Source organism: Sinocyclocheilus grahami, unplaced genomic scaffold (genome assembly GCF_001515645.1).
Source record: "Sinocyclocheilus grahami isolate Dianchi unplaced genomic scaffold, SAMN03320097.WGS_v1.1 scaffold1138.1, whole genome shotgun sequence".
Taxonomy (NCBI): Eukaryota; Metazoa; Chordata; class Actinopteri; order Cypriniformes; family Cyprinidae; genus Sinocyclocheilus; species Sinocyclocheilus grahami.
This window is the reverse complement of record NW_015506317.1, coordinates 293,306-317,257: the sequence shown is the minus strand read 5'-3', so window position 1 is coordinate 317,257 and position 23,952 is coordinate 293,306. Positions and strand designations below refer to the sequence as shown.

Sequence of the window (23,952 nt, the reverse complement as noted above, 5' to 3'; positions counted from 1 at the left end):
TAAAGTTGTCCAAATGAAGTCCTTAGCAATGCATGTTACGAATCAAAAATTAAGTTTTGATATATTTATGGTAGGAAATTTACAAAATATCTTCATGGAAAATATCTTTACTTAATATCCTAATGATTTTTGGCATAAAAGAAAAATCTATAATTTTGGCCCATACAATGCATTTTTGGCTATTGCTACAAATATACCCCAGCGACTTGACTTACTGCTTTTGTGCTCCAGGGTCACAAATGTTTTCACACATCCAATGGAAACAAACATATCTTTCAAAAAAATATCAGTAAGATTAATCTGACAATCATGTGGCCTCTCCAGGTACGCTGTTTTCTGATGGATACTGGCTTTCTTAAAAGGGTTGTTTAGGATAATCTATTCCTGTATCATATTGTTCAATAGGTCCCTGCATAAAAAGCTATGGAACACAAACACAAAGGTTGCTGTGGTTGTAACCTGTTGTTCTTTGATTGGAATTGAAAGCGTTTTATTTTTCCATAGGTTCCAGACACCTGATCTAGATGTTCAGCTTAGCGATGAGCTTGCCAGCTCTCTTCGCAGTCTAAAGGTATGTTTAACTGCTAGTGTTGAGCACTTACTGAGTTGCAGTTGCATGTTATTTCTAATAACATGTGTTTCTTTGTCGTGCAGCCAGAGGGCAGCATCCTAAAAGATAGATTTAAGAGCTTACAGAAGAGAAACATTATCGAGCCCAGAGAAAGAGCCAGGTAAGTTCAGCGTTTTATTGCTTTATTTGTATAAAATCAATGAAGCGTTTAAGTGGTGTTAGCTGCAATGCTTTCTGTTTAACTTTCATTTGCATGTCCATTTTTTATCGTTCCTATTCTCCTTTCAGGTTTAAGAGGAAGTACAAGTTGAAGTACTCAGAGAAGAGGGCCTTCAGAGAGATTGAGTGATGCACAGTGTTGTTTTTCCTTTCAGTCCTCCAACAAATGATGCTGTGCTATTCATACTGCAATAAAAAAGCTAAAAGAAAAAAAATTTGTGTCAGTTTTGTTCCTATACTGTTTTTCGCAATCCACACTGTTGCAATTATGCTTTAGTTTCCCCAGTCAGCTAGCCAAAGGTGACTCTGGCAAAGGGGGAAAAAATCCATAACGTGAAGATTGTGGGGGGAAAAAACCCTTTACATGAACCAGACTACTAGAGCAGCCCATTCCCATCTGGAAAGGCCCACATTACAATAAATGTTTAGCATATGCCAAATATTTTCTAATTGCATTGTGTGTGCAATACTAATTTGTATATAAATGCATGCAATGCATTCAACTTGACCTTTCATTTTCAGGGTGACCAATGAAGTAGTAAATTATCTAAGTGAGTAAATGATGACAGAATTGTCATTTGTACTTTTAAATCAATGTTATTTAATTTGAACATCTCAAGACATCCAACACAGTACTGCTGAAATGTTTTAGGTGTTATAAAGATTTTCAGAGAATGGGCATATTTGCAGGTTTTTTTGGTATTATGCAAAAACTGCATATTGTGCAAAGTTTTGTAGATTTGTCAAATCTATTATTGAAATGTATGTACTTTTAAAGTTGTGTAAGATTTAATTGTATTATTTGTTTTTTCTAAGTTGTCCTGATTTGCCATGGAGATAAAAATGGCATAAAATACAATTTTAAGGTAATTAAAGAACCATAAAATCTTAACATTCTGTTGTAATAGAATTAAAAATGCTGAATAATCATTTATTTATGTGATGATACGTCTACACCACTCACTAAGTAGGAGGTGGGGGATTGTTTCAGTCCCATTATTTTAAGCTTTAATTAAGGCCCCTGCCGGGGAAATAAGGGCTTCTCCCCTGGTAGCAATGTGCAGGCAAAGCTGATTATCATGCAATCGTGTGGGAATGTAATCTTACCTAAAGAGATGCCTGCCCTAGTCATCATCTCTGATCCTTGCTGTCCGCCGGAGTGTCCCTCCAGTAATCCTGTCCTGTTGCGCATGCAAGATTCACTTCAGTAAGTTCCTATTAAGCTTTTTATATCTGTAAAGGATGTTAATGACAGACACAGTAATTGAACCTTGAGTTAAAGGTTTGAAATAACACATTTATAGAGGTGTTATAAGTCATTAAATTCTCTTAAGTATTTAAAGTAGTGCCAGTCCTAGACTTCTGGGGGCCTTAAGCAAAAGTTTGTCTGGGGGCCCTTGGCAGTGCATTCGTAAGAACCCCAAAATGACTTGCAACCCCTTAATCTGTTCTTTCAAAGCAGTTTTACTGTCAACAAATAAGTGGGTTGAAATTTTAAGATATAAAAAAAGGAAATTGCAAACAATATAGGACAAATGCACTGCATATTTAAGTCATCTTCACCATATGTATTAAACATACAGTACCTTGATTGCTATTAAAGTTACTAAAGTTATTCCGAAGAGCAGTGAACTATTATCGGTTTCTTTTGTTGTTTGATTAACATTAAGTGACAGACAACAAGCAAGTTTATTAGGCTGCTGTAACTTTTTGTTTTAGTAAGACTTCTTGCAGTAGGGTGAATTGAGGCAAATTAGGACACCGATTGCTATTGACTGGATACAATTGATGCACTCTTATTCCCTATAATGTTTGCATTGCCCTTCAAAATTTACATTTACAGTAGGCTTCCTTCAGACTGGAATCTGATTTTAAATTGTGGGACACCCTGTGAAGTCCACTTTGCAGGGCAATTACAATTGCCTATACTGTAACATCAGTGGGATTCGTCAAAACAAGATTAGAGAAAGTGGACAGTGTCACAAGAGGACTGAACTGAAACAACAGGCTAACAAGCCAACAAGTTAAGAAGCCAAAAGCAAATGGTAGCTACTCTGCTATGTAAATGTGTTGTAAACCTGCTCTGTTTTGTAAAAATAATTTGCTGTGAAAAGGTGCTGTATCTGTTGTGTAAAGCTGCTTGATCAAGTAAATGTGGAGTAAAGCTGCTCTGTAATGTGAAGGTAGTGTAAAGTTATGTTGTGTAGAGGTTTGTAAACCTGTTCTGTTGTGTAAAAATGCTGTAAAGTAGTTTTGTTTTATAATAATGATCTGTTGTGTAAAAGTGCTCTGAATGTAGAGTTACTCTGTTGTGTAAATATGCTCTGTTTTATAAAGGTGGTGTAAAGTTGTTCTGTTGTGTAGAGGTTTGTAAAAACTGATCCATTGTGTAAAGTTGGTGTAACTGCTGTGTGCTCTGCAAAGTAAATGTGATGTACAGCTACTCTGTTGTGTAAACCTGCTATGCTAAATAAAGGTGGTGTAAAGTTGTTCTGTTATGTAAGGTTTGTAAAGCTGTTCTGTTATGTAAAATGTGATCTGTTGTGTAAGTCTGCTCTGTTACATAAAGGTGGTGTACAATTGTTCAAATGTGTACATATTAAGCTGGTCTTTTATTTGGAAGTGTTGTAAATCTGCTCTGATTTGTAAAACTGATGTGTTGTATAAAGGTGGTGTAACTGTTGCGTAAAGGTACTCTGTAAAGTAAATGTGGTGTAGAGTTGCTCTGTCGTGTAAACCTACTCTGCTACATAAATGTGGTGTACAATTATTCAAATATGTACATGTTAAGCTGTTTTGTTGTGTTAAGGTGTAAATATGCACTGTTTTGTAAAACTGATCTGTTATATAAAGGTGGTGTAACTGTTGTGTAAAGGTACTCTGTAAAGTAAATGTGGTGTAGAGTCGCTCTGTTGTGTAAACCTACTCTTTTACATATAGGTGGTGTAAAGTTGTTCTGTTGTGTAAAGGTGTTGTAAATCTCTGTTTTGTAAAACGGATCTATTGTGTAAAGGTGCTCTGTAAAGTATTGTAAATGTCGTGTAGAGATGCTTTGTTGTGTAAGTCTGCTCTGTTACATACAGCGGGTAAAATAAGTATTGAACACGTCACCGTTTTTCTCAGTAAATATATTTCTAAAGGTGCTGTTGACTTGAATTTTCACCAGATGTCGGTAACAACCAAAGTAATACATGCATATAAAGAAAACAAAACAAACCAGTTCAGAAATTAAGTTATGTGTAATAAAATAGAATGACACAGGGAAAAAGTATTGAACACATGAAGAAAGGGAGGTGCAAAAAGGCATGGAAAGCCAAGACACCAGCTGAAATCTATCAGTAATTAGAAAGCAACCCTGCCCCTAGTCAGTGGAAATTAATATTAGCTGGTTCAGTTCCAACATCTACAGTACGATGAAGATGAAACAAGGGTGGACATTTCACCAAGACAATGATCCCAAACACAGCCAAGGAAACTCTCAATTGGTTTAAGAAACTAATCTGCTAATCACCTGACTTGAATCCAATAGAAAATAAGAACTAAAGATCAGATTTCATAGAAGAGGCCCACAGAACCTACAAGATTTGAAGACTCTGTGGAAGAATGGGCCAAAATCACACCTGATCAATGCATGCGACTAGTTTCTCCATACAGGAGGCGTCTTGAAGCTGTCTGTACCAACAAAGGCTTTTGTACAAAATTATTATAAAACGGTTAGTTCCATTCCTCGATTCTGATTGGTCAGCAGCTGTGTTTTATTCACGATACAGCATGGCTATGACCGCTTCACCCAACGGTTTTGTGCATCACTGAGCAACACCCTTAGCAGCCAACCTGGTCTGTACCAACAAAGGCTTTTGTACAAAGTATTATAAAATGGTTAGTTCCATTCCTCGATTCTGATTGGTCAGCAGCTGTGTTTTATTCACGATACAGCATGGCTATGACCGCTTCACCCAACGGTTTTGTGCATCACTGAGCAACACCCTTAGCAGCCAACCTTAGCAAAATAAACAATCAATAATATACCACCAAAACTGTTTCATGTATTATGTATTTCGGCAGAATTAACTGTTTGTTATTTATTTAATGAAGTATGAGTGACCCCTGCTGGCATTATGTTGCACCTTTCATCTTTAATTTTGAGACCCCGTCCTTCCCCGTCTAATAAACACTTCTCATGCGGAGATGTGTGCGCGCGTCTGTGTGGAAGCCCACAGTTCTGTTTCATTCCTCCTGACCACCAGAGGCGGTGCTAAGCACTAGTGGATAATCACTGCATCAGCTAGATAGGTCGAGAAAAAATAACAACAAAGTCACATCATGACATCGACCGAGATGCGAGGATGTAAACCACAGCAGCTCGATGCCCAGCCTCTTTCGCTTTCTCGCTTATGATAGGTCATTGTTTAGCCCTGTCCCGTGCAGCTTACCTGAGTTGTGAGGATTCGCCCTCCCAAGCTGTGACAGCGCGCTCTGCACTATCATCAGGACGGATGTTTTTGTATTTTCTTATTCATTACATGAGTACACATTATTGCATTTGATCGTTGTGTTGGCGATACCCTGTGCTTCAGGGTACTATCCAGTGACTCACCGTCGTGCAAGCTCTCGTATGCCCCGCGGTGCTATCTGAAGGCAGTTTTGATAATCCATATGTAATTTCTCTCACTCAATAAGTCTTTCGGTTCCATCTAAAGATTTTATCAACACCTGATCTTTTTGTGCACGTTATCGCAGTTTATGTTCCTATGGTGCTACCGAGGATGTATTTTGATGGAGTCATGGCTCACAGCTCTCATATCTCCGTTTCTCCACTGAGTTGCAAACGGTGCCCGCCCTGAACACACTTCTTCCCGATGATGGACACAATCGCTGCCCATCATGTTTAGGGATTCAGCATCTGAAAGAAGCGTTCACTGATCCGTGTTTGTATTGTGCCATGCTGCCGCTGTCAGAGAGACAGTTGTGTCTTGCAGAGCTAGATCCTAACTCGTCTGCTATCCTCACACAACCGTATTTAGCGCCACGACATGCTCAAAACCGTCGCACATCAGCGGCTGCTGGTGCTCCGCCAATCAAGAAGAAATCTTTACAGAGGACAGAAAATTCACTATCGAAGACTGTTGCTTCTCTTTCTTCAGAGATGGCAGAGATGAAACGCCTTCTTCAGTCATTACAACCCTCGGTACCAGCCGTGCCTACTGAGACCGCTTCAGTGAATGAGAGTGATTTCCAACCTCCAAATATGATTGATTTAAGTGCTCTCTCCATGAGTGCATCTAATTCACATTTCCTTGATAAAGAGTTGATGGATCCTGCCATGCAGCCTGGCCCCTCACAGCGTGCTCTCTCCAGCTGGTCTGCTGCTGGTGGTTCAAGCGGTGGGTCTGTACATTCATCTAGTGCAGGCCAGTCTTCTCCTGATGACATTCTCTCAATTCTGCAGATGGCGATGGCTCGTTTAGGTCTTGATAGATCTGTTCAGCCTGCTCAATCTAATGTGTTCTTCAGGCAAAATGCTGATAGTACATTTACCATGCCACCATGCAAGGACTTTGTTACTGAATTCTCCAGTGCATTAACAAGCTCCAATGTGCCTAGGAGGAGATTAAAGTCAGACGGCACTCTTGCCTCAATGGCTGAGGCTGATTCTATTGGGGTGGGTCGGACACCTGAAATTGAACAGCCGGTAGCAGCATTGGTGGTATAACCAGAATGAGTGCTTAGAGGCAACGTACACTGCCCAAGTGCACAATGTGGCCGTACTGACACATTACTGAAAAAAGCAGTCCGTAGCCGACATAACCCGAGCGGAGATTACTATTTGCCAACTACTATTTGTAACACCACATTGGAGTCAGGGAATGTTGACCCCTCTGTACCTCAGTTCTTACAGACTGCCCTGTTGACTATAGGTCATGTGACGCGTGAACTTGGGACACTGTCGCACCCTTCTAACAGCACAATGCCAGGTATGGCTTAGGAGGAGATTAAAGTCAGACGGCACTCTTGCCTCAATGGCTGAGGCTGATTCTATTGGGGTGGGTCGGACACCTGAAATTGAACAGCCGGTAGCAGCATTGGTGGTATAACCAGAATGAGTGCTTAGAGGCAACGTACACTGCCCAAGTGCACAATGTGGCCGTACTGACACATTACTGAAAAAAGCAGTCCGTAGCCGACATAACCCGAGCGGAGATTACTATTTGCCAACTACTATTTGTAACACCACATTGGAGTCAGGGAATGTTGACCCCTCTGTACCTCAGTTCTTACAGACTGCCCTGTTGACTATAGGTCATGTGACGCGTGAACTTGGGACACTCTCACACCCTTCTAACAGCACAATGCCAGGTATGGCTTGCTCAGGCAAGGTTGCCTGAAGATTGTAAGAAGACATTGAGGGAAGAAAATATCAACGTTCTAGAACTGAAGGCAGTGTATCTAGCACTTTCTATCACATCTGTTAGGCCGCCATGTGCTTGTCACACGTCGACAGTCTTTCATTTGAATCACCAGGGTGGCACCAGGTCTCTTGCATCTTTACAGCTAACCCGCAAGATCCTCAGATGGTCTCGGGACTGACGGGTGGCACCTCATTTGCCAGCCAGACCATGGTTTCCTCTTCAGAATCAGAATCAGAATGAGGTTTATTGCCAGGTATGTTTACACATACGAGGAATTTGTTTTAGTGACAGAAGCTCCACAGTGCAACAGAATGACAGTGACAAGACAGGACACAGATAATAAAAAGAATAATATAAAAATAGACAATGTACAAAAAAGCAAAAACACAATATATAATATAGACAATTTTGTATGTACAGGTATGAAATGTGCAAATTTGAAATGTAAATAAGTATGTGTGTTAAATAACACATATTTGTTCTTCTGAGTCTGTTACAGGGCGAACCATGGCAGCTTCCCATCAGACGAGACCTGCTTTATGTTGCTGCCATATCTACTTATCATGTTGATGGTGCATCCTTGGGGTCTCACAACCTTGTATGTAGTTTTCTGAAGGGAGCATGATGTCTAAAGCCTGTTAGTTCTACTCCTTTTCCTGTTTGTGACTTGCCACTTGTTCTGGCGTTTCTTTGCACACCGCAATTTGAACCATTGGATGTTGTGGATATTAAGTGGTTGTCCTTAAAGGTATCTTTCCTGTTAGCCATTGCTTCTGCTAAATGCGTTTGCGAGCTTCATGCCCTGTCAGTGAGTGTACCGTGCTTACGCTGGTTACCAGGCTTTGAGGTGCTATGTTAAGTCTACTTCTCCTTTTAGACAGACAGATCAGTTATTTGTCCATTATAGTGAGGTACGCAAGGGCACCCCCTTGTCTAAGCAAAGATTATCACGTTGGATTGTTGAGGTGATAAAGCTAGCATATAGTAATTCTAACCAGTCTTTACCAGTGGGTGTTACTTGTCACTCTACTAGGACTGTCTCTTCATCTTGGGCCACCTTACGGGGAGTTTCCTTGGCGGAAGTCTGTGCAGCTGCTACCTGGTCCTCTCCATGTACCTTTGTGCGGTTCTACAAGGTCAATGTGGTAGCTTCCCATGATGTGAGTTCTGCAGTCCTGGAAGATCCTTGATGTTTGCAGGTGGGTGGCATTCCTCATGACTGTGTTGGTATGTGTCATCCACTAGTGCTTAGCACCGCCTCTGGTGGTCAGGAGGAATGAAACAGAATGCTAGTTACATATGTAACTGTGGTTCTGTGAATTCCGGATGACCGCCAGAGATCTTCGAAAAAATATCAACAAAGTTGCGAGCGGAGATTACTCGGGACCACAGCAGCTCGATGCCCAGCCTCGGAATGATTTCTCGCACATTCCGAAGCTGGGCATCAAGCTGCTGTGGTTTATATCCTTCATGATGTCGACCGAGATGCGAGGATATAAACCACAGCAGCTCGATGCCCAGCCTCGGAATGATTTCTCGCACATTCCGAAGCTGGGCATCAAGCTGCTGTGGTTTATATCCTCGCATCTCGGTTGACGTCATGACTTTGTTGTTATTTTTTCTCGACCTATCTAGCTGACGCAGCGATTATCCATTAGTGCTTAGCACCGCCTCTGCCAGTCATCCGGAATTCACAGAACCACAGTTAAATATGTAACTAGCGTTTCCGAAGTGAGGAGGGAATATTACTGAATTTATTAGTTTTCTGTTTCAGGTATGATTCTGTATGTTCATCAGTTTACACTGTAATGACGCTTGCAAACTCACACTGTGCTGCGATTCGGTCCATTTTAAAACTAAAACAAACACAGACGTTTTCTCATGCTGAGAGATAAGCAGATATATGCGTGTGAGAAAATATCATATGGTGTTAAAAAAATAAATGACACAGAAGATAAAAGAGTTCCTATTCTCTGTGTTTATTTAAACTCCATTAGATGAGGCATGTTCGGAACATTCTTTTGCCGTTTACTGTTGTCAAGAACAATTTTTTAACGGAAGGACAGCTTTTAATGAACTTGCTTCAAAAAAAAGTAACATTTCAATACATACATTTTTGGTTTTAATGTTTTTTTATTGTGTACTCACCGTTTTATAAAAACAATAAGGTACTCGAGGCCGTGCTGTATCATGAATAAATCACGGCTGAAGGGGTTGCAGGCACTCCCTTCGTGTCGTGCCTAACAACGCCTTTCAGCCCTGATACAGCATTGCCACTCATACCTGTCACGATCACTCAGGGAAGGAACGAGGAGACACAGGAGAATTCTTCGATTTAGATTTTAATCCAACACGCAAAGGTTTACAAACACAGGAACTCTGAGATTACATTTAACAGCCAACGCTAAACCATGCAGGTCTTAAATATACAAGGAAACTAATGAGGGAACACCTGGAATTAATGAACATGACGACATGAGGGAAAACACAGCTGGAACCAAATTAACACAATGAAGACAGGAACAGGAAACAAGACCAAAAAAGGAAAACAGGAACACAAGCCTTGTCCAAATACCCACACTTGCGGTCTTTGCACTTGACCACTTATATGACCTATTTCCTGTATTTGGCCCAAGTGTTCAAGTGAGCATGAAGACCACAAATGTGTGTCGAACTTTTCATTACCTGATGGGACACACTTGTAGTGTTGTAAAAATGCAAGTGTTTACAAATCTTTATTTTAATTTTAAATGCTTTGCATTTTAAAATCAACTTCTAAATGTCTGTTCAGTAGTCCCAATAACATGACAATTTTAATTTGTGGTGCTTCTAATTAAGTGATAAAAAGCAGTTGCAAATGTTGTACAAAATAAATATCACCACTACTCATCTTTGCACCAGTAAAACGTAAAAACACTGTTTTCCTACCAAATTATATGTAATATCTAATTATTTTATTAATATTTTACTTGCATTGGAAAGGTTTCCATGACCTCTCGCGAGATCTCGGCAAAAAGTCTCACGATTTATTTCCAGAACATGATGCATGATGGGATACACTAAGCCTCGAATAGCGCTTCGGAGCGGCATTCGAGATAGTGTGGATTTAGTGTGTAAGACAGGGGTAAAAAAAGGAAACACAAGTCCACAACACTGATAGTACCTTATTGCTTACTTAAATAAATTTCAGTAGTTCAATACATTTTCTCTGTGTCATTCCATTTTATTACACATAACTTAATTTCTGAAATTATTTGTTTTCAGTACCTTATTGCTTACTTAAATAAATTTCAGTAGTTCAATACTTTTTCTCTGTGTCATTCCATTTTATTACACATAACTTAATTTCTGAAATTATTTGTTTTGTTTTATTTGTATGGATTACTTGGGTTATTACCAACATCTGGTGAAAATTTCATGTCAACAGCCCCTTTAGAAATATATTTACTGAAAAAAAGGGTGACGTGTTTAATACTTATTTTACACCGCTTTAAATGTGGTGTACAATTGTTCAGATTTGAACGTTAAGCTGTTCTGTTGTGTAAAATTCTTGTAAATCTGCTCTGTTTTGTAAAACTGATCTGTTGTGTAAAGGTGGTGTAACTGTGGTGTAAAGGTACTCTGTAAAGTAAATGTGGTGTAGAGAGCCTTTGTTGTGTAAGTCTGCTCTGTTACATAAAGTTGGTGTAAAATTGTTAAGATGTGTACCTGTTAAGCTGTTCTGTAAATCTGCTCTGTTTTGTAAAACAAATCTGTAAAGGTGGTGTAACTGTTGTGTAAAGCTGCTCAATCAAGTAAATGTGGAGTAAAGCTGTTCTGTTGTGTAAAGATACTCTGCAAAGTAAATGTGATGTAGAGCTGCTCGGTTGTGTAAGTCTGCTCTGCTACACAATACAATTGTTCAAATGTGTACATAGTAAGCTGTTCTTTTGTGTAAAAGTGTTGTAAATCTGTTCTGATTTGTAAAACTGGTCTGCTGTGTAAAGGTACTCTGTAAAGTACATGAGGTGTAGAGCTGCTCTGTTGTGTAAACCTTTTACATAAAGGTGGTGGACAATTGTTCAAATGTGTTCTGTTGTGTTAAGGTGTTGTAAATATGTTGTTTTGTAAAACTGATCAGGGGTGCGTTTCCCAAAAGCAACTATGGTTGCAAGTTCCGTCGTTACCAATAGATTTAAATGTTACTAGCTACCATAGTTAGCTAACAATGCTTTTGGGAAACGCACCCCTGTTGTGTAAAGGTGATTTAACTGTTGTGTAAAGGTACTCTGTAAAGTAAATGTGTTGTAGAACTGCTCTGTTGTGTAAACTTTATACATAAAGGTGGTGTAAAGCTGTTCTGTTTTGTAAAACTGATCTGTTGCGTAAAGGTGCACTGTAAAGTAAATGTGGAGTAGGGCTGGTCTGTTGTGTAAGTCTGCTCTGTTACAAAAAGGCAGTGTACAGTTGTTCAAATGTGTACATGTTAAGCAGTTCTGTTGTGTAACAGTGTTGTAAATCTGCTCTGTTTTGTAAAACTGATTGTTTTTGTAAAACTGATGCTGATCTGTTGCGTAAAGCTGCTCAGTTTTATTGTAATTTAATTTTTTCCCCATTTTTCATTTCCGTTTTGTCTTTAGATTATCAGACTTTTACCTGTGTGTGACTGTAAAAAAAAAAGAAAAGCACACTATTTTGTTATGCTACACCGCCGTTTCCTCCTTTGTGAGAGACAGACAAAATCGGGATTGGGATTTGCGATAAAAGGAAGAGTTTGTTTGGCTGTGTGGTGTTTGGATGAGAGGACTAATCCTCTGGACACACACAAGCCAGGTGCCCATGAGAGACAGAGAAAGAGGCTTGTAGAGTGAAAGGTGAATGAACAGGGTTAATTCAAAGAAGAACTGTTTAAATAAAGGATGCCATCAGTTGGCGCCACTGCTTGAAGCAGGGACTCGTGCAACAATTTAAGAACACTGACTTGCATATGTGTGTGTGTGTGTGTGTGTGTGTGTGTGAGAGAGAGAGAGACAGAGAGAGAGAGAGATGGGGGGGAGGCAGCACACTTATCAAGAGCGACAGAGAGAACGTCAGGCGAAAAGAGTGGAGGGAGGGAGCGGAAAGCAGAAAATGAGAGTGTGGTGAGACAGCGGCTCACAGTGACAGCAGGGGCAGAGGGAGGCAGAGGGAGCGAGTGAGCTGGGGAAGACTGATTTGCCCAAATGTGTTTGTGATGTGCAACTGGCGGTGCTTAAATCGCAGCGTGGAGTGTGTTTGCGTGAGCTGGTCTGATTGTGCTACCAGTACTGCCTGGAAAACGTGCTTGGTGGATTATGAGAGATCAAGACGAGAACGATTGTGTGTGTGTGTTAGAGAGTGTGTGTTAATTGGTGAACAAAAGGGCTAGGTGCAGCTTATTCGTGAGTGTTTAGATGAGAAAATCGTGCAGCTGGAGAGTTGCTTGAGGAAAGGAAAAAGATAGTGCAGATAGCTGAAGCACTTGAGGATGCCAGGGCATTCAGGGACAAGCACAGCTCTCCGATAACTGCCGTCTGAGTACTTCAGACCCAACGAAGGAAAGAAAACCAATAAACAGAGACTGTTGAAGGCAAATAAGGCAAAACCATGGGAGCACGTGTCTTCTTGAGCCATCAACGGAACTATTTGTAGGACCAAAGCATCTCTGTTGCTGCTGACTACCTCAAAGGGTAAAGCCACGAAGACGGTAGAGTTTCTTTGGAGGTCTATGTGAAGGATCGGTGAGGGTCCATTATAGTGTCCAGTGATCCCTTGATGTCTTCAGCACCCAGCCATGGGAGAGTGGACCATTTTAGAGCGCCTCCTGGAGGCCGCTGTGCAGCAGCACTCTACAATGATTGGAAGGTAAGAAATGCGAAATCAATGCAATGATCTGGTTAGGTTCTCTCAATGTAATAATTAACTGCGACCTATGATGAGGTTCTAATAATTTATTTTTTAAATGTTAAATACGTTCTCCTCTCCCAGTTTAATGTGTAGAGACAACTGCAATTAAGAATGTCTGAAAAGTGTAAACACTGTTACTCTGTTTGTTTGCGCAGCCCAGCATGTCAGTTTCAGTGTCTGCCTTAGTTAGGAATACAATGTTTTAAACAATTTGTAACAATTGTAAAATTTTAGCAAATTGGTGACTGATTTGTATGACTTGTACGATCTCATTTGTACATTTGTTTCATTGCGGTTTCGTTTAGGGTGGGGTTACGGGTGGACCTTCATGCTTTTTTTCTAAAAATTGTAAGTTTTCATAAAATTCACATTGTGCAAATTCATATGAAATCGCCATTTTGTAAAAAAGATACGTTTTCCGTGAGATCAGGTTGTCGAACCCTGGACATAAATGATACTTCAAACCATGTGGCTTATAAAGTAGTATTTAAACAGTAAGTACTACTTAAGCAATGTGCTAAAGCAATGTGCTTTATAAATTATTTTCACCTGGCAAATTATAAAACTGGCATCACAGAGACTGTTTGATTGAACAAAAGCACAGATTGTTCCAAAGTATCAGATACAAGTTAATTATCAAAACCCATAATGATCCAAATGCAAAAATTTTAAATACAAGAAGAAATGACATGCATTGGTGGATTACAAGAATTCCTTTGTAGTGGTTCTTAATCCTGTTTCTGGGGACCACAGTACTGTACATTTTGTCTTTCTTATCTGACACACCAAGCTTGGTCCATAAAGCTTTCTACTAATGAGCTGACGATTCGATTCAGGTGCATTAGACATACAAAATGTGCAGTTCTGTGGGTCCCCAGGACCAGGATTAAGAACTACTACTGTATGGCGTTATCGGTCCATAATGGTGGCTTATGGTGAAGAGAGAATGACCTAGTGGCTGAGCTTTTAGTTAATCCTGCGGGCATCGTGAGCGTCTATTGGTCAATCTCAAGCTTCAGTAGATCCAATGCTTGAACCACTGAAGCTTGTGAGACCTCAAGTGACATTGCCTGCTCGGGTGATGCTATATTTTCTTCCAGTTTAGCCCCTCACGTTCTCTTCTTCATTTGTATTTTGGACACAAATGTCCTGCCAGATTTAGCTAAAAAATATTTTTTTGCATCTTTCTTTAAAGATGTATTGTTTGATGCTTGTTAAAGCTAATTGTGGTTTTAACTGACATTATTTGAGGCGTCATTTTTCTGTGTGCAGCGTTTTGTCCGCAGTGCCCTGTACTTAAATCTCTAATGCAGTTTTCTAAAAAACACACTAATTAGTTTCAGTCTGTCATATGAAATTATCTTAAAGACAAACACTGTCAAGCAGTGTACATTAAGGCAGTCAGCCAGGAGACATTGGGTGTGAAATGGTATTTATCCAATGCTTGAACCACTGAAGCTTGTGAGACCTCAAGTGACATTGGCTGCTCGGGTGATGCTATATTTTCTTCCAGTTTAGCCCCTCACGTTCTCTTCTTCATTTGTATTTTGGACACAAATGTCCTGCCAGATTTAGCTAAAAAATCTTTTTTTGCATCTTTCTTTAAAGATGTATTGTTTGATGCTTGTTAAAGCTAATTGTGGTTTTAACTGACATTATTTGAGGCGTCATTTTTCTGTGTGCAGCGTTTTGTCCGCAGTGCCCTGTACTTAAATCTCTAATGCAGTTTTCTAAAAAACACACTAATTAGTTTCAGTCTGTCATATGAAATTATCTTAAAGACAAACACTGTCAAGCAGTGTACATTAAGGCAGTCAGCCAGGAGACATTGGGTGTGAAATGGAATTAGACATCCAAACAGCCATCTACCGATGCTTAGCATTCAGGTTTTTGGTGACTCACCTACTGACAGTGCGTCATTTATCATATGATCATCATAGGTGACCTTTGGATGGTCGTCACGACCATCCAAAGCCATTATGTAATGGTCATCTCTTCCTCATCCAGCAGGGTCTGGTTCATTGCTACACTAGACCCTAGACTACACATTGATTCCATGGCAACAGAATTTGTCTTTCTCCATTCCATTCATGAGACCAAATGATAAGAGGTTGGTATTTGCCATGCATTTCCTCCTGCCATTGACAGTTCTGGCATCAATTTGGCTGGCCAGAAATTGAGCGACACTTTCATAGATGTGCCGTTAGGCTGAATAATGATTTCCCTGATCAGATCTCATTCACCAATCACTGCCCCCACACTCACACTTCAGTGAGCGCAGGCTGCTTGGCAGCCAATGGTGAATTACACTACGCCTGACAGGGTATGCCTTAGTCTCAAGGGACTGTTTCATTCATTTAATGAATGAAACAGTCCCTTGAGACTAAGGCATACCCTGTCAGGCGTAGTGTAATTCACCATTGGCTGCCAAGCAGCCTGCGCTCACTGAAGTGTGAGTGTGGGGGCAGTGATTGGTGAATGAGATCTGATCAGGGAAATCATTATTCAGCCTAACGGCACATCTATGAAAGTGTCGCTCAATTTCTGGCCAGCCAAATTGATGCCAGAACTGTCAATGGCAGGAGGAAATGCATGGCAAATACCAACCTCTTATCATTTGGTCTCATGAATGGAATGGAGAAAGACAAATTCTGTTGCCATGGAATCAATGTGTAGTCTAGGGTCTAGTGTAGCAATGAACCAGACCCTGCTGGATGAGGAAGAGATGACCATTACATAATGGCTTTGGATGGTCGTGACGACCATCCAAAGGTCACCTATGATGATCATATGATAAATGACGCACTGTCAGTAGGTGAATCACCAAAAACCTGAATGCTAAGCATCGGTAGATGGCTGTTTGGATGTCTAATACCATTTCACACCCAATGTCTCCTGGCTGACTGCCTTAATGTACACTGCTTGACAGTGTTTGTCTTTAAGATAATTTCATATGACAGACTGAAACTAATTAGTGTGTTTTTTAGAAAACTGCATTAGAGATTTAAGTACAGGGCACTGCGGACAAAACGCTGCACACAGAAAAATGACGCCTCAAATAATGTCAGTTAAAACCACAATTAGCTTTAACAAGCATCAAACAATACATCTTTAAAGAAAGATGCAAAAAAAGATTTTTTAGCTAAATCTGGCAGGACATTTGTGTCCAAAATACAAATGAAGAAGAGAACGTGAGGGGCTAAACTGGAAGAAAATATAGCATCACCCGAGCAGGCAATGTCACTTGAGGTCTCACAAGCTTCAGTGGTTCAAGCATTGGATCTACTGAAGCTTGAGATTGACCAATAGACGCTCACGATGCCCGCAGGATTAACTAAAAGCTCAGCCACTAGGTCATTCTCTCTTCACCATAAGCCACCATTATGGACCGATAACGCCATACAGTAGTAGTTCTTAATCCTGGTCCTGGGGACCCACAGAACTGCACATTTTGTATGTCTAATGCACCTGAATCGAATCGTCAGCTCATTAGTAGAAAGCTTTATGGACCAAGCTTGGTGTGTCAGATAAGAAAGACAAAATGTACAGTACTGTGGTCCCCAGAAACAGGATTAAGAACCACTACAAAGGAATTCTTGTAATCCACCAATGCATGTCATTTCTTCTTGTATTTAAAATTTTTGCATTTGGATCATTATGGGTTTTGATAATTAACTTGTATCTGATACTTTGGAACAATCTGTGCTTTTGTTCAATCAAACAGTCTCTGTGATGCCAGTTTTATAATTTGCCAGGTGAAAATAATTTATAAAGCACATTGCTTTAGCACATTGCTTAAGTAGTACTTACTGTTTAAATACTACTTTATAAGCCACATGGTTTGAAGTATCATTTATGTCCAGGGTTCGACAACCTGATCTCACGGAAAACGTATCTTTTTTACAAAATGGCGATTTCATATGAATTTGCACAATGTGAATTTTATGAAAACTTACAATTTTTAGAAAAAAAGCATGAAGGTCCACCCGTAACCCCACCCTAAACGAAACCGCAATGAAACAAATGTACAAATGAGATCGTACAAGTCATACAAATCAGTCACCAATTTGCTAAAATTTTACAATTGTTACAAATTGTTTAAAACATTGTATTCCTAACTAAGGCAGACACTGAAACTGACATGCTGGGCTGCGCAAACAAACAGAGTAACAGTGTTTACACTTTTCAGACATTCTTAATTGCAGTTGTCTCTACACATTAAACTGGGAGAGGAGAACGTATTTAACATTTAAAAAATAAATTATTAGAACCTCATCATAGGTCGCAGTTAATTATTACATTGAGAGAACCTAACCAGATCATTGCATTGATTTCGCATTTCTTACCTTCCAATCATTGTAGAGTGCTGCTGCACAGCGGCCTCCAGGAGGCGCTCTAAAATGGTCCACTCTCCCATGGCTGGGTGCTGAAGACATCAAGGGATCACTGGACACTATAATGGACCCTCACCGATCCTTCACATAGACCTCCAAAGAAACTCTACCGTCTTCGTGGCTTTACCCTTTGAGGTAGTCAGCAGCAACAGTAGTTTCAGTCTGTCATATGAAATTATCTTAAAGACAAACACTGTCAAGCAGTGTACATTAAGGCAGTCAGCCAGGAGACATTGGGTGTGAAATGGTATTAGACATCCAAACAGCCATCTACCGATGCTTAGCATTCAGGTTTTTGGTGATTCACCTACTGACAGTGCGTCATTTATCATATGATCATCATAGGTGACCTTTGGATGGTCGTCACGACCATCCAAAGCCATTATGTAATGGTCATCTCTTCCTCATCCAGCAGGGTCTGGTTCATTGCTACACTAGACCCTAGACTACACATTGATTCCATGGCAACAGAATTTGTCTTTCTCCATTCCATTCATGAGACCAAATGATAAGAGGTTGGTATTTGCCATGCATTTCCTCCTGCCATTGACAGTTCTGGCATCAATTTGGCTGGCCAGAAATTGAGCGACACTTTCATAGATGTGCCGTTAGGCTGAATAATGATTTCCCTGATCAGATCTCATTCACCAATCACTGCCCCCACACTCACACTTCAGTGAGCGCAGGCTGCTTGGCAGCCAATGGTGAATTACACTACGCCTGACAGGGTATGCCTTAGTCTCAAGGGACTGTTTCATTCATTATGTTTGGCATTACTGAGGTGATGTGGGTAGTTTTCTGATGTGAGCTGTTACAAGGAGGTTAATGAATTTGAGTAATTATGGAGGGTGGTTGCCACAAAAAGATCCTTAGCATTTCAATGCAAGGCTCTTTTTTTGTGCTACGAACATGAATGATACCTGTACTTTTACATTTTTTAGTGTTCAAACTTCAGATGTTTAGCCATAGGTTGATAAAACAGGTGAAAAGCCATTTGGCTTCCACTGAAGGAGGAATATTTATTTAGACATATTTAGAGAACAGAATATTGTAGGAGACCTGAAGGTGTGCTTTTTTCCCCTCACAGAACAACCATATAGCAATGATGCTGCAATTATTTTCAAATCTCGCAGCATGTTAAAATTGTTTTGAAGTCATAAAATAATATTGTGCTTGGAATGGTCTGAGAATTAGGCTTCCTTAATCAAAACTCTGGCCCTGTAAATCATACTTTGTGTGAAAAGGATTGGAGCGATTTGTATATATAGGTAAGTTTTTGAATTTTGCAAAAGTGTAGGTAGAGGCACATATTTCCAACGAGCCAATGAGACATTGCATGAGATTAGATTTTAAAACTGTTTGTTAATTGGTAATTCTACAAAGTTTAAGAGTCATTTAATTTGAAACTGATTTTGTTCATCTTGTAGAAGACAAGAGAGCACAGAATGCTTCATGCAACAAAAGACAATGCATGTTTTACATACCTCAATGGGGCATGATGCGTACTAGCATTTACATTACTGAAAATATTACATCAGGCAGATACCTTGATTTGATACAAATATGCTTGCTAATTACGCTTTTAGAAAATGTACAAATCCAATTTAAGTTTATGTAATTCCAAGTGCTTCATATATATAGCCTTTGAGCTAATATTATTACCTAATAAATCCTCTCATAATTAACTGATAATTAATTTTGCAGTACTTCAAAGTTTATTGGAGGCAGTTTTCAATTCAATTCTGATTTAGGGAAGGGAGTTGGGGATGTGGGCAACTGGTTTTTGTTCTAAACAGCTGTATCATTTACAAGCTAGTGTTCAGCAAAGGGCGTCTTAAAATAGACAACGTAAGATGTGTAGCAGACAGTTGGCTGTGCTGTTACAGTTCACAGTGAATATTTATGGATACAGTGTAAGAAATGTTTTTGTCAGATTACGGAAAAAAATGCATTTTACACTGTGACATCTAATTTAACTTATTTCATTCAAGTGAAAAATATCATTCAATGGGATTGAAATATGGCCACATTATGCTACACCAATAAATGTGATTTTTAAGAGCCAACCCCAGTAGGAATAGCCCTGTATGGCAAGAACTGCAGAGTTTCCTTTTTAGAGTGTAAATCCATCATACTGTTACGGGGCAAACAAGACGTGAGACGTACGGATCCATTTGCAAGCTTTAATAAGGGCCTGGTCAAAACAGGCAAGAGTCAGGCAATGGCAAACAGGTATATAGAGGGCAAGACAAAAGATTAATCCAAACCGGGCGTGAGTCAGTAGACAGCGAATGTTATCCAGAGGGCTTGAAATCCAAAAACACAAGCAGTAGTCCAGGCGAGGTGCAAACACAGTCCGAAACAGCAGGCAAAGGGTTAATCCAAGATAATCAGACAAAAATCAGGTAACACGGGAAAGCAGACAAGGCAAAACTATGACAGGACTAGGCTAGACTATGAAACAGGAAATCAATAAACAGGCTCCGTAAAGTAGCTATCAACTAAACAGTGATAAACGCTAAACAATACCCGGCGACTTGAGCAGGAACTGAGTTGGTGTTATATAGTGAATGTGTGATTGGTTACAGCTGTGTGTGTGTAATCAGTGCAATGGATGGTGGGAACTGTAGTCCGGAGTGACATGTAACAGTCTGTGTAGTGTGAGAGTCAATGTAATGGAAGAGTGATCTCTGGTGGCGAGCGGATGGAAGTCCATGGACAGGATTCGTGACACATACGTAGATTCCGCATTAGTGTCATTCAAATTATTAGCGCACTTATGTATGAGTTGGTAAGTTTCATTATAACTGCTGTCACTACTGTTCTTTAGATTATATATTTATAAAATTGTCATTTAATTTTATCCAATGGTGAGGTGACTGAACATGCATATAGGGCAAATTCCATTGCATTTATTTATTTATTTATTTAAAGGATGCACTACTGTAGACTCATTCCCAACAAAAGCAACTGAATCCCATCATAAAGTGAAGGGATCACAAAATATGAGACAGCAATGCCCTGAAACCCTACCCGTCACATCCCCTCACTTAAATTGTTCTGCACTACAGAGTGAGTCTGGCAGAGGGATGCTCACTTTTGAATAGGGTATTTATAGCTGCACAGATTTCTGGGTATCATGTGTGCTTCCCGATGTGTATCCGTGTGTATTTTTAGAGACTGATACCTTAATCACAGTGGATTTGACTTTCCATTTCGAATATGTCCATCACACCATCCAGTCATATTTGACCGCTTAGTCATTCATTCATACCATATCATTTCTATACATATTTAAACATCCATTTACAGATTAATTACAGCTCTATTCACTTACACACACACACACACACACACACACACACACTTGTGCGTGACTTGACTCACACTGAGACTTCCTGAACCACAGGCTGTTGGCTGTTATCCATCCTGCTTTTCCAGTCTCTCTCATCTCTTTGTCGCTTTTACTGGTTTAGTGTGCACAGTGTGCTTTAGACCTGTTTGAAGAAAAAAAAATATTATTTAGATGACAATGTCAACAAATTAAACAAGTATTATTAGTTGCAGCCCTAATTTAATATATATGGAGCAAATGGTGCATATACATGGCACACTTATGTATGAGTTGGTAAGTTTCATTATAACTGCTGTCACTACTGTTCTTTAGATTATATATTTATAAAATTGTCATTTAATTTTATCCAATGGTGAGGTGACTGAACATGCATATAGGGCAAATTCCATTGCATTTATTTATTTATTTATTTAAAGGATGCACTACTGTAGAGTCATTCCCAACAAAAGCAACTGAATCCCATCATAAAGTGAAGGGATCACAAAATATGAGACAGCAATGCCCTGAAACCCTACCCGTCACATCCCCTCACTTCAATTGTTCTGCACTACAGAGTGAGTCTGGCAGAGGGATGCTCACTTTTGAATAGGGTATTTATAGCTGCACAGATTTCTGGGTATCATGTGTGCTTCCCGATGTGTATCCGTGTGTATTTTTAGAGACTGATACCTTAATCACAGTGGATTTGACTTTCCATTTCGAATATGTCCATCACACCATCCAGTCATATTTGACCGCTTAGTCATTCATTCGTACCATATCATTTCTATACATATTTAAACATCCATTTACAGATTAATTACAGCTCTATTCACTTACACACACACACACACACACACACACACACACTTGTGCGTGACTTGACTCACACTGAGACTTCCTGAACCACAGGCTGTTGGCTGTTATCCATCCTGCTTTTCCAGTCTCTCTCATCTCTTTGTCGCTTTTAGCCTTTGGATTATATTGGTTATGCATTTGATTCTGTGCAAAGAAACAACATGAAGCCTCGAAGGAGATGTGTTATGACACACATTTCCAAATCATCAATCCGTTTGCCACTCAACATCAACACAGATTTTATTCAGATTAGACACTACAAATGTATACTGTAGACACAATAATCTCTGTTACAGCAAGATTATACACAGTGAAGACAGACGTTATGCCAAAGCGTGATTAGAAAATGAGAGGCATTTACCACAAAAGAAAAAGAGAAAAATGACTGTAGCGCATATAGAAGTGTCTTCTGAATGTAACAGCTCAAGCTGTTAAAACATAGTTCACCCCCAAAATTAAAAATTCTGTCACAATATCCGTGCTTGTTCCAAATCTGTAAGACTTTCTTTCTTAAAAGGATAGTTCATCCAAAAATGAAAATTCTGTCATCATTTACTCACCCTCATGTTTCAAACCTGTATGCCTTTCTGCCGAACACAAAAGAAGATAATCTGAAGAATGTAGGTGACAGTTTTGGTGATAATTTTCCTTTCTCTATATATCTTCTTAATACATGAGGGTGAATAAATGATGATTTTTGGTTGAATTGTTACATTTCAGATCAAGCCATTTTTATGTGCATCAAAACCAAATGCTAACTTTGAATACATTTAATTAATAATAAACGTATTAATATGCCATCTTTACATTGCCGAGTTGAATAAATAAACAAAAACATACAAAAGTATGCCACCTCTGCCTCTCCTCAGTATCAAAGAAGGATTTCATGTGGCTTTGGTTCCATATAAATGAAATCCGTAAACCTGAAACGGTTGCATTTAAAGGGGATTGTTCCTCTAAAAAAAGCATACCACTTCAGAAGTGGCTACTGTGCTGCGTTCAAAGTGAAAAGCTTTATGGTGAATGGTAGCACATCAAAATGTCTTCATGGGAAATAAATCACAGGTATTCCGCCAACATAGTCATAATAAAGAAGACAATATCATTTTTTACAGTCAGATTTTGAAGTTGAGGTGTGTGGCAGTTTACTGCAAGGAATTATGGGATCTGGGATGACATCTAACTGCCTCTCCTGAACAAATAAAGCATAAATCAGTGTCTAATCGCTCTTAACTGCATCAAAACCTCAAGCTGCTCATAGAAGATGAAATAATAAGGGAAAGTAGGCCCTGTGAGGACTGGAGAAGCACATGATGTTTGTCAGAACCAATATAACACAAAGTGAGGTTTAGAGCTGATACTGTGAGTACGTCCCTCAAGAACGAGGCTAAACAACTCTGTAAAATCTGTAAAAGGAACATACTTTACAGACCACTAACCATTATACTCACGAACACACACTGACTGTCCAACACCACAAGCAAAATCTTCATGTAATTGCTTTCACACAAACTGAAAACAAATATTAGATCACACACACACACACACACACACACACACACATATTCAACATCCACCGCGCACACACATTCACCCACCAACAGAGGCGCCTGTCCCAACAGTATGTCACCATTTACTAACACATCATATTAGTGAGACAAGCGTTCTTTCAGGGGCACGTCAGCCTCCTGTTGCATTACATACGTAATTTAACAAGTATGCACACACTTACACATTCACATATGTGGCCAACCTGTAGGAGGGTTGGCATAAATATTTCTCCATAGCAACAATCCAATGCACCCAATACACTTATCACTTCATTCAGATGTTTCTAAAATAAAAATAGAAGCAGTTGAAAAAAAGTGTATCATTTAATTACACTTTATTTCAACAGTCTACTTTAAAGATTCTACTAACTATAAGTAACTTTGCAACTACATAGGGTTAGTAGAATAAGTTGAGGTACTTGCGAAGTTACTTATAGGCAGTAGAATGTTTGTTGGGCACCATCAAAATCATGAGCAGATATTAAGCAGACACTCTACACTCTTAAAAATAAAGGTGCTTCACGATGCCATAGAAGAACCTTTTCGTCTAAATGGTTCCATAAAGAACCTTTAACATCTGAAGAACCTTTCTGTTTCACAAAAGGTTCTTTGTGGCGAAAAAAGGTTCTTCAGATTATAAAATGGTAAGAAAGAGATGGTTCTTTAAAGAACCTTTGACTGAATGGTTCTTTGTGGAACCAAAAATGGTTCT

At 39.5% G+C, this 23,952-nt stretch overlaps 2 protein-coding genes and 1 long non-coding RNA gene across 3 annotated transcripts in view; 2 read left to right on the top strand and 1 right to left on the bottom strand.

Moving 5' to 3' along the window:
- nop53 (NOP53 ribosome biogenesis factor) overlaps positions 1-943 on the top strand; it is a 10,135-nt gene extending 9,192 nt beyond the window's left edge. Inside the window, exons 7-9 of the mRNA XM_016252907.1 lie at positions 505-571; positions 655-731; positions 860-943. Coding sequence (XP_016108393.1) covers positions 505-571; positions 655-731; positions 860-920 — 205 coding nt within the window. The 3' untranslated portion in view covers positions 921-943. The remainder of the gene's footprint in view (positions 1-504; positions 572-654; positions 732-859) is intronic.
- Positions 917-18,819, bottom strand: LOC107567263 (uncharacterized). The gene is made up of 3 exons (XR_001606616.1): positions 18,806-18,819; positions 16,979-16,983; positions 917-990 (listed from the first exon to the last, which is right to left on the bottom strand). It is a non-coding gene; the product is annotated as an uncharacterized lncRNA (long non-coding RNA).
- Positions 12,270-23,952, top strand: part of gjd1b (gap junction protein delta 1b) — a 24,207-nt gene continuing 12,524 nt past the window's right edge. Inside the window, exon 1 of the mRNA XM_016252908.1 lies at positions 12,270-13,062. Coding sequence (XP_016108394.1) covers positions 12,992-13,062 — 71 coding nt within the window. The 5' untranslated portion in view covers positions 12,270-12,991. The remainder of the gene's footprint in view (positions 13,063-23,952) is intronic.